General features: G+C 44.2%; 1 protein-coding gene across 3 annotated transcripts in view; it reads left to right on the top strand.

Moving 5' to 3' along the window:
• ube3c (ubiquitin protein ligase E3C) overlaps window positions 1–13,823 on the top strand; it is a 184,578-nt gene that overhangs the window by 154,736 nt on the left and 16,019 nt on the right. For all 3 annotated transcript variants that reach the window (XM_043690704.2, XM_043690705.2, XM_087987558.1), the window contains one exon: window positions 1,407–1,473. In XM_043690704.2, the coding sequence (XP_043546639.2) occupies window positions 1,407–1,473 (67 nt within the window). The remainder of the gene's footprint in view (window positions 1–1,406; window positions 1,474–13,823) is intronic.

The raw sequence follows: 13,823 nt of genomic DNA, 5'->3' as shown, positions 1-13,823 counted from the left end.
ATTTCCAATCAATATTTGGGGAGTTCAAGTCCCCCATAACAATACCCTGTCACTCTCACTCCTGTCGAGAGTCATCTTTGCTATCCTTTCCTCTACATCTCTGGAACTATTCGGAGGTCTACTGAAAACTCCCAAAAGGGTGACCTCTCCTTTCCTGTTTCTAATCTCATCTCATATTATGACGAGTCCTCAAATGTCATTTCTGCAGCCACAATACTGTCCTTGACTAACAATGCCACACCTCCCCCTCTTTTATTATCTTCTCTGTTCTTAGTGAAACATCTAAATCCCGGAACCTGCAACAACCATTCCTTTCCCTACTCGACCCACGTCTCTGAAATGGCCTCAACATCAAAATCCCATTTAAAGGATATGGGAGGAAAAGATTTTTTTCACCCAGAGGGCGAAGTATTCAGACATCCAGTTGGATACAAAGGCAGGCAAGGCTGTGGACCAAGTGCTGGAAAAGGGGAATAGAATAGTTAGGTAGTTTTTCACCAGAGCAGACATGATCAGCTTATGGGCCTTTTTCTCTCCTATATGACTCTATTTCTCTGAAGATATACTGTCCAGAAACACATCATTTGGCCACTGCGTCACTGCTGGTTAAAAATGAGCTCCCATGTTGTTTTAAAAAATTCTCAAGGTCAGGTTCGTAGGAGAGTAGTCTGACACAGAACAAACGACCAAGAGGCGAGTCTGCTAGAATATGAGCATTTTATTCCCCGCAGCGTCGCCACAACCAGGTCTCATACTTACAACGGGTCTGGCTTATACTCACTCTACATGTTACCGGAACTGGGAGCCGTCAGTTCTCGTAGAGCGGTTGCCAACAACCCACGCTCGGCGGTTAAACGTAACCCCGGAGCAGACTCCCGGGTCTGGCTTATACTCACTCTACATGTTACCGGAACTGGGAGCCGTCAGTTCTCGTAGAGCGGTTGCCAACAACCCACGCTCGGCGGTTAAACGTAACCCCGGAGCAGACTCACCGAACTGGAGACTTTTCCAGCTGATATACTCTTTTCCAGATATAAACATTCATGTGAACAGCAGAGCAAGGCTAAAAAACACATTCCATTCTGGTTACATACAGATAAGAAGATTCACACGGGGAGGTGTGTAATAAGACTAAGCAACACCTCCATTCCGGTTAGATTCACACATGTATTGGGACATAATTTCACCACACATGTCCAATCCAACCTGCAGATTGTAGTTTGTGCTCTGTAGGTTATGGCATTTCATATGCCTATTGAAGTGTTTTTAAGATATGATGAGCTAAAAAAATTTCTTCTGGAGAAACATGGCAAGAAAATGAAGAGTTTATTGTCAATTCCAAAGCTGTTTAAGTTTTCAAATTTTTGTGTTTTCTTAATCTCCACTTTTTTTTTTCCTGTTGTCAGGTTTTAATATCTGGAGCACAAATACCAATAGATCTGGAGGATCTGAAAAACTTCACAAATTATTCAGGTATAAATATTTTAATCTGGGGCATGGGTTTTTCTCAATTTTAAGTGTCATCAATCCTAGTGAATTAGTAAAGCGCAAAAGTTATATATTAGCTTTCTGAAGGGGTGCAAATGTTTTGCCCAGAGGTGATGTATTTGTTAATTTCTTCTCTTATGGGATGTCAGCCTCTTTGCTATGCCATTGAGCTGCCTTCCATTGACCTGATAGGCACACCCAGAGTGCTGTATGGGAGGGTGTTCCAGGATCTAGATCCAACAACAATGAAGGAACAGAGATATAGACTGGCGGAAACAGCCCTGTTGACTCTGCAAATACCTCTTTGCTAACCTTTGGGATACCTGTCTTACAAACTGTTCAAACCACAGCCTGACTGTTGTACTCACTGAATGATATCTGACAGACAATGTCCAGATTCTACCATCACCATCCTTGGATATATCCTGTCCCACCCCTGGGAGTGCACACCATTGACTTCGGACTGCATGAACTCTCATGACTTCAGGTTAAATGTGGGCAAGGAAACCTTCTGATTACCACTTACTACCCTCCCTTAGCTGAGGAATCCGTACTCCATGTTGAACAACAGTTGGAAGAGAGTGGCAATAGTGCAAAATGTACACTGGATGGTGGGTATTTCAATATCCACCTTTTTCGTGGCTTGGAATCCCTACTTATTGAGGTAAAAACAATGACTGCAGATGCTGGAAACCAGATTCTGGATTAGTGGTGCTGGAAGAGCACAGCAATTCAGGCAGCATCCAAGGAGCAGCGAAATCGACGTTTTGGGCAAAAGCCCTTCATCAGGAATAAAGGCGGAGAGCCTGAAGTGTGGAGAGATAAGCTAGAGGAGGGTGGGGGTGGGGAGAAAGTAGCATAGAGTACAATAGGTGAGTGGGGGAGGGGATGAAGGTGACAGGTCAGGGAGGAGAGGGTGGAGTGGATAGGTGGAAAAGGAGATAGGCAGGTAGGACAAGTCATGGGGACAGTGCTGAGCTGGAAGTTTGGAACTGGGGTGAGGTGGGGGAAGGGGAAATGAGGAAACTGTTGAAGTCCACATTGATGACCTGGGGTTGAAGTGTTCCGAGGCGGAAGAGGAGGCGTTCTTCCTCCAGGCATCTGGTGGTGAGGGAGCAGTGGTGAAGGAGGCCCAGGACCTCCATGTCCTCGGCAGAGTGGGAGAGGGAGTTGAAATGTTGGGCCACGGGGCGGTGTGGTTGATTGGTGCGAGTGTCCCGGAGATGTTCCCTAAAGCACTCTGCTAGGAGGCGCCCAGTCTCCCCAATGTAGAGGAGACCGCATCGGGAGCAACGGATACAATAAATGATATTAGTGGATGTGCAGGTAAAACTTTGGATGTGGAAGGCTCCTTTAGGGCTTTGGACAGAGGTGAGGGAGGAGGTGTGGGCGCAGATTTTACAGTTCCTGCGGTGGCAGGGGAAGGTGCCAGGATGGGAGGGTGGGTTGTAGGGGGTCGTGGACCTGACCAGGTGGTCACGGAGGGAACTGTCTTTGCGGAAGGCGGAAAGGGGTGGGGAGGGAAATATATCCCTGGTGGTGGGGTCTTTTTGGAGGTGGCGGAAATGTCGGCGGATGATTTGGTGTATGCGAAGGTTGGTAGGGTGGAAGGTGAGCACCAGGGGCGTTCTGTCTGTCTTACGGTTGGAAGGGTGGGGTCTGAGGGCAGAAGCGTGGGATGTGGACGAGATGCATTGGAGGGCATCTTTAACCACGTGGGAAGATGCCCTCCAATGCATCTCGTCCACATCCCGCACCTCTGCCCTCAGACCCCACCCCTTGGATGCTGCCTGAACTGCCATGCTTTTCCAGCACCACTAATCCAGAATCCCTACTTATTGAGCTGATCAGGTCCGAAAGGACATAGCTTCTGGACTGGATGTGTGGCAGGTGATGAGGGATCCAAAACGAGGGAAAAACATACTTGACCTCAAGTATACCAATCTGCTGGCTGCAGATGCATCTGAACATGACATTATCGGAAAGAGTGACCTGTGCACAGCATTTGTGGAAATGATGTCCTGCGTTCACATTTGGAGTACCCTGCATCGTGTTGTGCAGCACTATCACCATGCTAAATGGGATAGTCTTCAAACAGATCTAGCAATTTGATTTTGCTAAGCATCCTCCACTGCAGCCTTTGAGATACATGTCAAAAACAGAATTGTCAAGCAGAAACCGATAGCAAGCTCTGTACCCATGAGGATGGTCTTAACTGATCTTTTGCTTCATGTCACACTACATGTAAATCCACCATATTGTTCGTAAAATCTTCCTTGCTGTTCTGTTTTGACATTGTTACCTTGATAATTTATTATTATCACTTTATCTTAATTAGTTTGTACAGTTTGGATTATTTGTTAGTTTGGTTAAACCCTTGTCATGCGACTCTTATACCTGTTATGTTGTTCCAGCATGAGGAAGGGTCACTCGACCTGAAATATTAACTCTTCACAGATGCTGCCAGAGCTGCTGAACTTTTTCATTAACTTCTGTTTTAGTTTCTGATTTACAGCATCTGCAGTTCTTCCAACTTGTTTTATTCCAGCCATTTGGTTTGTCTCTAGCGCCATCTTATTTTTGACTTTTTGTAGTTATCTCTCAGCCTTAATCAGTTGAATCATAGGTCAAACTTTTCTGCTATTGAGATTTTACTCACACTGATACTTTTGACCACCTGCGAAGACTAGTTATTCAGCTCTTCTCTCACTATTTGTACTTATCTTTTGACAGTCTTAATTATCTGGAATTATCTTGTCATTATCTCTCTGCCTATAAATTCTGGGCCTGTGCACTTCCCTCCACTTCACCTGATGAAGGAGCAATGCTCCAAAACCTTTTGATTTTAAACAAACCTGTTGGATTATAACCTGATGTCATGTGACATCTGACTCAAGACTGGGTATCCATGACGCGCTGTGGGCCATCAACAGCAGTAGAATTCTACTCCAGCACAGCCTGCAACCTTTTTGCCTGGCAACTTCCCCACTCGACCATTACCGTTAAGCCAGGGGATCAATCTTGGTTCAATGGAGAGTTCAGGAAGGGCATGCCAGAAGCTGCACCAGGCACACCTAAAAATGAGGTGTCCAACTGGTGAAGCTCCCAAACAGGGTTACTTATGTAACAATAAGCATAAGCAGCAAGTGACCTATAGAACTAAGTGATCCCACAATTAATAGGTCAGATCAACAGTCTGGAGTCCTGCCATAACAAGTCATGAATGGTGGTGGACAATTAAACAGCTCACTGGAGGAGAAGGTTCCATAAATATCTCCATCCTCAATGATGGGAGCCCAACACCTAAGTGCAAAAGATAAGGCTGAAGCATTTGCAACAATCTCCAGTCAGAATTGCTAAGTGGATGATCCATCCCGTCTTGTTCCAGTAGTTCCCAGAATTACACGTACCTATCTTCAGCCAATTTGATTCACTCCACATGATATCGAGCAACAGTTGGAGGCACTAGATGCAGCAAAGGCTTTGAGACCTGAGAACATTTCAGGAACAGTACTGAAGACTTGTGCTCCCCTAGCCAAACTGTTCCAGTAACAGCATTGGCATCTACCCGACAATGTGGAAATTTGCCTTGGCATGTTCTGCTGACAAAAAGCAGGATAAATTCAGCCTGGCCAATTACTGCCCCATCTCTCTATTCTCTGTCATCAGTAAAAGGTGGAAGGTGTCATCAACAGTGCTATCAAGCAGCACCTGCTCAGCAATAATCTGTTCACTGATGCCTAGTTTGGGTTCTGCCAGGCCACTCAGGCCTTGACCTCAATACAGCCTTGGTTAAAGCATGGACAAAAAGCTGAATTCCAAAGGTGAGATGAGAGTGACAGCCCTTGACATCAAGGCTGCGTTCAACAGTGCGTGGCATCAAGGACCCCTCGCAGAACTGGAATCGGTGGGTATCGGGGCAAAGTCTCCACTGGTTGGAGTCATACCTGACACATAGGAATATAGTTTTGGTTGTAGGGGGTCAGTCATCTCAGCTCCAGGACGTCTCTGCCAGGAATTCTTCAGGGTCATGTCCTCGGCCCAACCATCTTCAGCTGCTTCATCAATGACCTTCCCTCCATTATGAGGTCAGAAGTTCACCAATGATTGCACAATATTTAGCACCATTTGCAGCATTGCAAATACTGTAGCAGTCCATGTTCAAATGCAACAAGATCTGGACAATATCCAGGCTTGGGCTGACAAATGGTAGGTCACATTTGTACCATGCAAATGCCAGGCAATGGCGATCTCCAATAAGAGAGCATAAAATCACTCCCTTGACATTCAATGGTGTTGCCAGCACTGAATCCCCCACTATCAACACTCTTGGGAATACCATTGCTCAAACTCAACTGAACTAGCCACTCAGCGAGTCGTAAGTTCATGGAATGCCCTGCCAGCAGCAGTGGTGGACTCTCCCTCTTTATGGGCATTTAAGCGGGCATTGGATAGGTATATGGAGGATAGTGGGTTAGTATAGGTTAGGTGGGCTTGGATCGGCGCAACATCGAGGGCCAAAGGGCCTGTACTGCGCTGTATTCTTCTTCTATGTAAGCATAGTGGCAACAAAAGCCGGTTAAAGGATAAGAATATTGTGGTGAATAACTCACACCTGGTTCCCCAAAGCCTGTCCACCAATACATGGCACAAGTCAGGAATGTGATGGCATGCTTCCCACTTGCCTGGATGAGAGCAGCTCCAACAGCACTTGAGCTTGACATCATCCAGGACAAAGCTGTCCACCTGATTGGTGCCACATCCACAAACATCCACTTTCTGCTATTTGCAAGATGAATTTGAGAAATTTACCAAAGATCCTAGATTCCCTCCCTATGTGCATTGTGGGTCAATTTATAGCAGGTAGACTGCAGCAGTTTAAGAAGGCAGCACATCACTACCTTCTCAAGGGGAACTCGAAGGGCAGTAAATGCTGACCAGTGGTGTCTATGTCCGACAAGTAAATTAAAGAAAAGGCTTGAAGCGTTGAATGGCCTCCTGCTATCTTCATTATTTCTATGTGAAGGCAATATTAAAACGTATCATATCTCTGCACTTTTCAGAAATGTAACCAGTGGAAATTTTTCACTGAGCTCATGAAGAGAGATTGGTAGAGTTGTGTTAAGGTGTCCAGTGCCTATGGTATATTGTTAGCAGGCACAGAAGTGGTTGGAAGACTAGCTAATTGTCAATACACTACATATCTTTGGACAATACCACTGATTTATGGCAGAGAGAGGCAGTTTCTCCAGAGATAATGGTCTGTGGGACAGTTTGTCTTCAGTAAGAGTTGAACAGGGGCACTGAAGATGATTTGGAAAAGAATCATGACCATCTCAAAGGGTGCAGAGGGGTTGAGAAGGACCCATGCCTCTCAAAAAAATATAATTTTTGACTTTGATTAGGGACTTTTCAATGATGTAACTGGTTCGAAAACATTGGGTAAATTCAGACAAAAACTTGGGGGAATGTCGGGGTTGGATTTGGGAGGCGACAGTACATTTAAAGGCTTTGGAGAAGTATAGCAATTGTAGATAGTCCAGTAGTTTGTAAGGGTAGTTGCTGTGCTTTGAAAGCTTGGAGAGGGAAATTATAATGTTAGGGAGGCAGGAGAGTACTTGATGAGAAGGATCTATTTACATTGTCCCTGAGCATGGATGACAGGAAGGAAAGATGGATTTAGCTATTTAGTAGAATTGGTACCAGAGCATAGAAGATGTCTTATGCCCTGCTTGGAGTGTTACCAAGGAGCAATATGTCGATAAGAAAGTAGAATGGACCAAGTATAGTTTTATTACTTTGAGCACTTGGGTGATTCATGTGAAAGGGACCTCGCGTCTTCATTGATACGGGAGGCGTGGCCAATATAAATGCTTCTGTCTAAATGTTTTGTTCTGTACATCCTTGCTTACTATGATCTGTCTGTACTGTGTAAACAAAGCTCTTCATTACACTTTGGTACAAGTGACAATAAGTCAATCAGTATGTATGGTCTTACCGGTATCTTAAGACAAGAAACAGACTGGTGCAATAAATCCTTCTGAAGTATACAAGATGTTGAGCATAGCTACTGAAATATGGTCACCCTACGGTATACTGAAGTACTGATACTGACAAAAATGCCAATCAGGATCCTTGTGAATTTCTGCAGTGCTTCTTGTAGATAGTATATACTGCTGCTACTGAGCGTCAGTGATGGAAGGAGTGGATGCTCGTGGGTGTGGTGCCAATCAAGTGGACTGCTTTGTCCTGGATGGTGTCAAGCTGCTTGAGTATTGTTGGAGTTGCACCCATCCAAGCAAGTGGGGATTTCCATCATACTACTAATGTACGCCTTGTAGGCGATGGACCAGGCTATGGAGAGGTCAGGAGATGGGTTATTCATCGCAGTATTTTTAGCTTCTGATCTCCCATTGCAATCACTGTTTACATGGTGAGTCTGATTGCATTTCTGGTCATTGGTATTTCCCAGAATGTTGAGAGGGGAGGAGAAATAGGATTAAGAGGAGAAATGCTTCACAAACTTAAAGCTTAATTTTATCTTATTTCAGAAACCTCATTTAAAGATATTTGTCAACAGATTAAATGCTTCTGGTGTGACTGATTAGTTTGTGGCCCAATATTATTTGGAAGATAGCTGAACCTTCTTGACACATGAGCTTTGCCAATAGATTTCTCTGGACTAACAGCCAACCCTGCTGTTTTAATCATAACAAAGCCTTTGTGCTTAAGTTTGGTAGAATAATGAATGACTGCATTCATTAAACTACAAAAAGAATTTGTAGTTTAAAATGCAGTTTTAGATCAGTTGTCAGTTAATTATCATAATGTGTGATGAGCTTTTTATAATGTTCTGCTGAGGTCTAATTTGATTGTAGATTTTTTTTAAAAAATTAGTTTTACTATTGCCTTCATGTTTGTTCAAGTCATCGTTGAAGAATAAGAAACCTTCAAGTGATTTATATCCATGGATTAAGTGTCAGGGTTAAAATAACTGTGCCAACCATTTTGAAATCCTTTTTTATGGCAAGTCTGAGACTGAGGTCTGGTTAGCTGAAGATTGAAACTGTCTTGTTTACAGAAGTGTTTTCTTATTAATCTGCAAAGCACTGCTACCCTTGTGTGTTGTAATGATACATTAAAAAATAGCAATGTGTGGGGACAGCCAAAGAAAGTTGTTGCATTGTTCTGGCAAGCAAAATTTAAGCTTCTGTATAATATGTCTCTTTTTTTAAAAAAAAATAATGAATACAAAAGTTTTCCAGAAATAGCATTTCATTTTAGAGTTCAATGGCATGTTGGTGTAAAATTGGACTATCTAGCTGCACTTTCTTTTTGTTTGCCTGAATAGAGATGTAACATTTCCTGGTGATAAATATTATAATTATCTTGTGTTTAAAATTTCAATCCCAACTGATGATAAAATTATAATTAATATTAAAACATGTTGGATGAACTTAGGATTAGTTGGATGAACTTAGGATCATTCGGGAGGCAGAGGGGGTCATAGATCGGAGCTTTAGGGAAGTAGTAACTCCAAAGATGGCAGCTAGATGGGTGACAGTGAGGGGGACTGGGAGGAAGCAGCCAGTGCAGGGACCCCCTGCGGCCGTTCCCCTCAAGAACAAGTATACCGTTTTGGATACTTGTGGGGGGGGACGACTTACCAGGGGTAAGTAACGGGGCTCAGGCCTCTGGCACGGAGCCTGTCCCCGTTACTCAGAAGGGAAGGGTGGAGAAGAGCAGAGCAATAGTAATTGGGGACTCAATAGTTCGGGGCACAGATAGGCGGTTTTGTGGGAACGAGAGAGACTCACGTTTGGTATGTTGCCTCCCAGGTGCAAGGGTACGTGACGTCTCTGATTGTGTTTTCCGGGTCCTTAAGGGGGAGGGGGAGCAGCCCGAAGTCGTGGTCCACATTGGCACCAATGACATAGGTAGGAGGAGCGCTGAGGATGTTAGACAGGCTTTCAGGGAGCTAGGTTGGAAGCTCAGAGTTAGAACGAACAGAGTTGTTGTCTCTGGTTTGTTACCCGTGCCACGTGATAGAGAGTCGAGGAATAGGGAGAGAGAACAGTTAAATGCGTGGCTACAGGGATGGTGCAGGAGGGAGGGATTCCGGTATTTGGATAACTGGGGTTCTTTCTGGGGAAGGTGGGACCTCTATAAACAGGATGGTCTGCACCTGAGGGGCACCAGTATCCTTGGTGGGAGGTTTGCTAGTGCTCTTGGGGGGGGGGGTTTAAACTAACTCTGTAAGGGCATGGGAACCCAGACTGTAGCTTTAGGGTGCAGGACCTGGAGTGTAGGGAGGTTAGGAACATGGCATCATTTTCAAAGGAGGGTGCCTGTAAACAGGGAAGTGACTTGAAGTGTGTATACTTCAATGCAAGAAGTATACGAAATAAGGTAGGTGAACTTGCAGCGTGGGTTGGTACTTGGGACTTCGATGTTGTGGCTATTACGGAGACATGGGTGGAACAGGGACAGGATTGGCTGTGGAAAGTTCCAGGGTTTAAATGTTTTAGTAGGGTCAGAGGTGGGAGCAAAAGAGGGGGAGGTGTGGCATTGCTTTTCAAAGATAGTATTACAGCTGTAGAAAGGACGATGGATGAAGACTCGCCATCAGAGGTAGTTTGGGCTGAGGTTAGGAATAGGAAAGGTGAGGTCACCCTGTTAGGAGTTTTTTACAGGCCCCCTAATAGTCCTAGAAACGTAGAAGAAAGGATTGCGAGGATGATTCAAGAGAAGAGTGAAAGTAATAGGGTGGTTGTTATGGGGGACTTTAACTTTCCTGATATTGATTGGGAAAGCTATAGCTCAAGTTCGTAGATGGGTCAGTGTTTGTCCTATGTGTGCAGGAGGGTTTCCTGACACAATATGTAGATAGGCCAACAAGAGGTGAGGCCATACTGGATTTGGTTCTGGGTAATGAACCAGGCCAGGTGTTAGAATTAGAGGTAGGTGAGCACTTTGGGGACAGTGACCACAATTCGGTGACTTTTACTCTAGTGATGGAGAGGGATAAGAGTGCACTACAGGGCAAGAGTTATAGCTGGGGGCAGGGAAATTATGATGCGGTGAGGCATGACTTAGGATGTGTGGCCTGGAAAAGTAAGCTTCAAGGCAAGGGTGTAATTGATAGGTGGAGCTTGTTCAAGGAGCAACTATTGAGTGTCCTTGATAAGTATGTACCCGTCAGGCAGGGAGGAAAGGGTCGTGTGAGGGAGCCGTGGTTTAATAAGGAATTGGAATCCCTTGTTAAATGGAAGAGGGTGGCCTATGTAAAGATGAGGCGTGAAGGTTCAATTGGGGCGATTGAGAGTTATAAGGTAGCCAGGAAGGACCTGAAGAGAGAGCTAAGAGCAGCAAGGAGGGGACATAAAAGGTCCTTAGTTGGTAGGATTAGGGAAAACCCTAAGGCTTTCTATAGGTATGTCAGGAATAAAAGAATGACTAGGGTAGGAATAGGTCCAGTCAAGGATAGTAGTGGGAAGTTGCGTGTGGAGGCTGAAGAGATTGGGGAGACACTGAATGAATACTTTTCGTCAGTATTCACTCAGGAACAGGACATTGTTGTCGATGTGAGTACCGAGTCACAATCAAGTAGAATGGATGGCTTTGAGGTAGGTAGAGAAGAGGTGTTGGAAATTCTGGAAAGGGTGAAAATAGATAAGTCCCCTGGGCCTGATGGCATTTATCCTAGGATTCCCTGGGAAGCAAGGGAGGAGATTGCAGAGCCATTGGCCTTGATTTTTATGTCCTCGTTGTCTACAGGAGTAGTGCCAGAAGATTGGAGGCTAGCAAATGTGGTTCCCTTGTTCAAGAAGGGGAGTAGGGATAACCCTAGTAACTATAGGCCGGTGAGTCTCACTTCTGTTGTGGGTAAAATCTTAGAGAGAATTGTAAGGGATAGGATTTATGAACATCTGGATAGGAATAATGTGATCAAGGATAGTCAGCATGGTTTTGTGAAGGGCAGGTCGTGCCTCACAAACCTTATTGAATTCTTTGAGAAGGTGACTAAGGAGGTGGACGAGGGGAAAGCAGTAGATGTGGTGTATATGGATTTTAGTAAGGCGTTTGATAAGGTTCCCCATGGTAGACTACTGCAAAAAATACGGAGGTATGGCATTGAGGGTGAGTTGGAGGTTTGGATTAGGAGTTGGCTGGCTGGAAGAAGACAGAGGGTAGTAGTTGATGGCAAAGATTCATCTTGGAGTGCTGTCACTAGCGGTGTTCCGCAAGGATCTGTTTTGGGACCATTGCTGTTTGTCATTTTTATAAATGACCTGGAGGAGGGGTTAGAAGGTTGGGTGAGCAAGTTTGCGGATGATACGAAAGTCGGAGGAGTGGTAGACAGTGAGGAAGGATGTGGCAGGTTACAGCGGGATATTGATAAGCTGCAGAACTGGGCAGAAAGGTGGCAAATGGAGTTCAATGTAGCTAAGTGTGAGGTGATTCATTTTGGTAAGAGTAATAAAAAGATGGGGTACTGGGCTAACGGTCGGATACTTGGTAGTGTGGATGAGCAGAAAGATCTTGGTGTCCATGTACACAAATCTTTGAAAGTTGCCACCCAGGTAAATAGTGCGGTGAAGAAGGCATATGGCGTACTGGCTTTTATTGGTAGAGGAATTGAGTTCCGGAGTACTGAGGTAATGTTGCAGTTGTATAAGACTCTGGTGCGGCCGCATCTGGAGTATTGTGTGCAGTTTTGGTCCCCATACTATAGGAAGGATGTGGAGGCACTGGAACGGGTGCAGAGGAGGTTTACCAGGATGTTGCCTGGTATGGTAGGAAGATCGTATGAGGAAAGGCTGAGGCACTTGGGGCTGTTTTCATTGGAGAAAAGAAGGTTTAGGGGTGACTTGATAGAGGTGTACAAGATGATTAGGAGTTTAGATAGGGTCGACAGTGAGAATCTTTTTCCACGTATGGAGTCAGCTATTACAAGGGGGCATAGCTTTAAATTAAGGGGGGGTAGGTATAGGACAGATGTTAGGGGTAGATTCTTTACTCAGCGAGTCGTGAGTTCATGGAATGCCCTGCCAGTAGCAGTGGTGGACTCTCCTTCATTATGGGCATTTAAACGTGCATTGGATAGGCATATGGAGGATAGTGGGCTAGTGTAGGTTAGGTGGGCTTGGATCGGCGCAACATCGAGGGCCAAAGGGCCTGTACTGCGCTGTATTCTTCTATGTTCTATGTTAACCGTCTGCATAAATCATACAATAAAACGTGCTTCAGATCGCCACAAATTCACATGACCTTTAGTTAGCATTTGATCATAACACCTATCCACCTCCTAATTTGCAAAACTTCAGAAGTTAAGTTTGGAATGTTATATGCTAAATAAAAATTAAATAAAGTTTTCATGTTGCATGGCAGTATTCAGTATTTACAATTTGCATTCAACAAAATGCAATCATATTGCATGTAATGCTGTTGTTTCCAGCTGTTTCCACCATTTGTAACATGATCATTGTAAACATATGCATCTACCTTTTTATTAAAGTAAGTTAGCTGTTATTATAGCATCAAAGAATCCCTACAGTGCAGAAGCAGGTCATTCGGCCCATTGAGTCCATCCATACCCTCCGAAGAGCATCCCACCCAGACTCTTCTCCCCCACCCCACTCAACCACCCTATCCCTGTAACCCTGCATTCACCATCTCCCATTGTACCAACCAGCAAGTGCTGATTCGTTTGACACAATAACCTGCAATATGAATTCCTAAATGAAAACTAATGTTTAGTTAACATATTTGGAGAACAGAACATATTAAAATTTATTCCACTTGTAACATTTCTGTCAAGCATGCAAAGCTGTATTTCTACATTAAAAGTATTATTGTTGCCACCCACAGGACCTTTGACAAAACACCTTCCATTTCTCCCCAAGCACCATTACTCTTCAGTATCCCAAAGATCTGTCCTATGTGCTCTTTATATTCAGCATTTATTTCCCCTTGGCAACTTCCTGTGAAGACATGGGTGAAGTTTCCATGATACTTCAACTTTTAATAGTTTAGCAAACAATTGAATTCATTTTTTTTTCTTTTAGCTCTCCTGGTTTGTGGCCTGTGCAGCCTTCAGGTGTTGGTTAGGTTTTTGGGTGGATATGCATCTTTGTAAGGTGGTTTACAAAAATATTGAAATTATTGCAATGCAGCCCAATTTTATTTGCTTCAGAAATGCAGCTGATTTCTCGAGCAATTTATTTGCATTTGTGATTTTATTTGAATCTATTGTTAGGGTTATTTAAACTCTCTGCCAAATATTCAGCTTTTTACATCATATAGTTATACCAGATTTAATCATAATCAACCAC

The sequence above is a fragment of the Chiloscyllium plagiosum genome, unplaced genomic scaffold (assembly GCF_037043375.1).
Source record: "Chiloscyllium plagiosum isolate Xiang-an unplaced genomic scaffold, Cpla_swu_hap1 HiC_scaffold_5, whole genome shotgun sequence".
In the NCBI taxonomy this organism is placed as follows: Eukaryota; Metazoa; Chordata; class Chondrichthyes; order Orectolobiformes; family Hemiscylliidae; genus Chiloscyllium; species Chiloscyllium plagiosum.
Note: the sequence above shows the minus strand (reverse complement) of the source record. Positions and strands in the feature narration are given on the sequence as shown.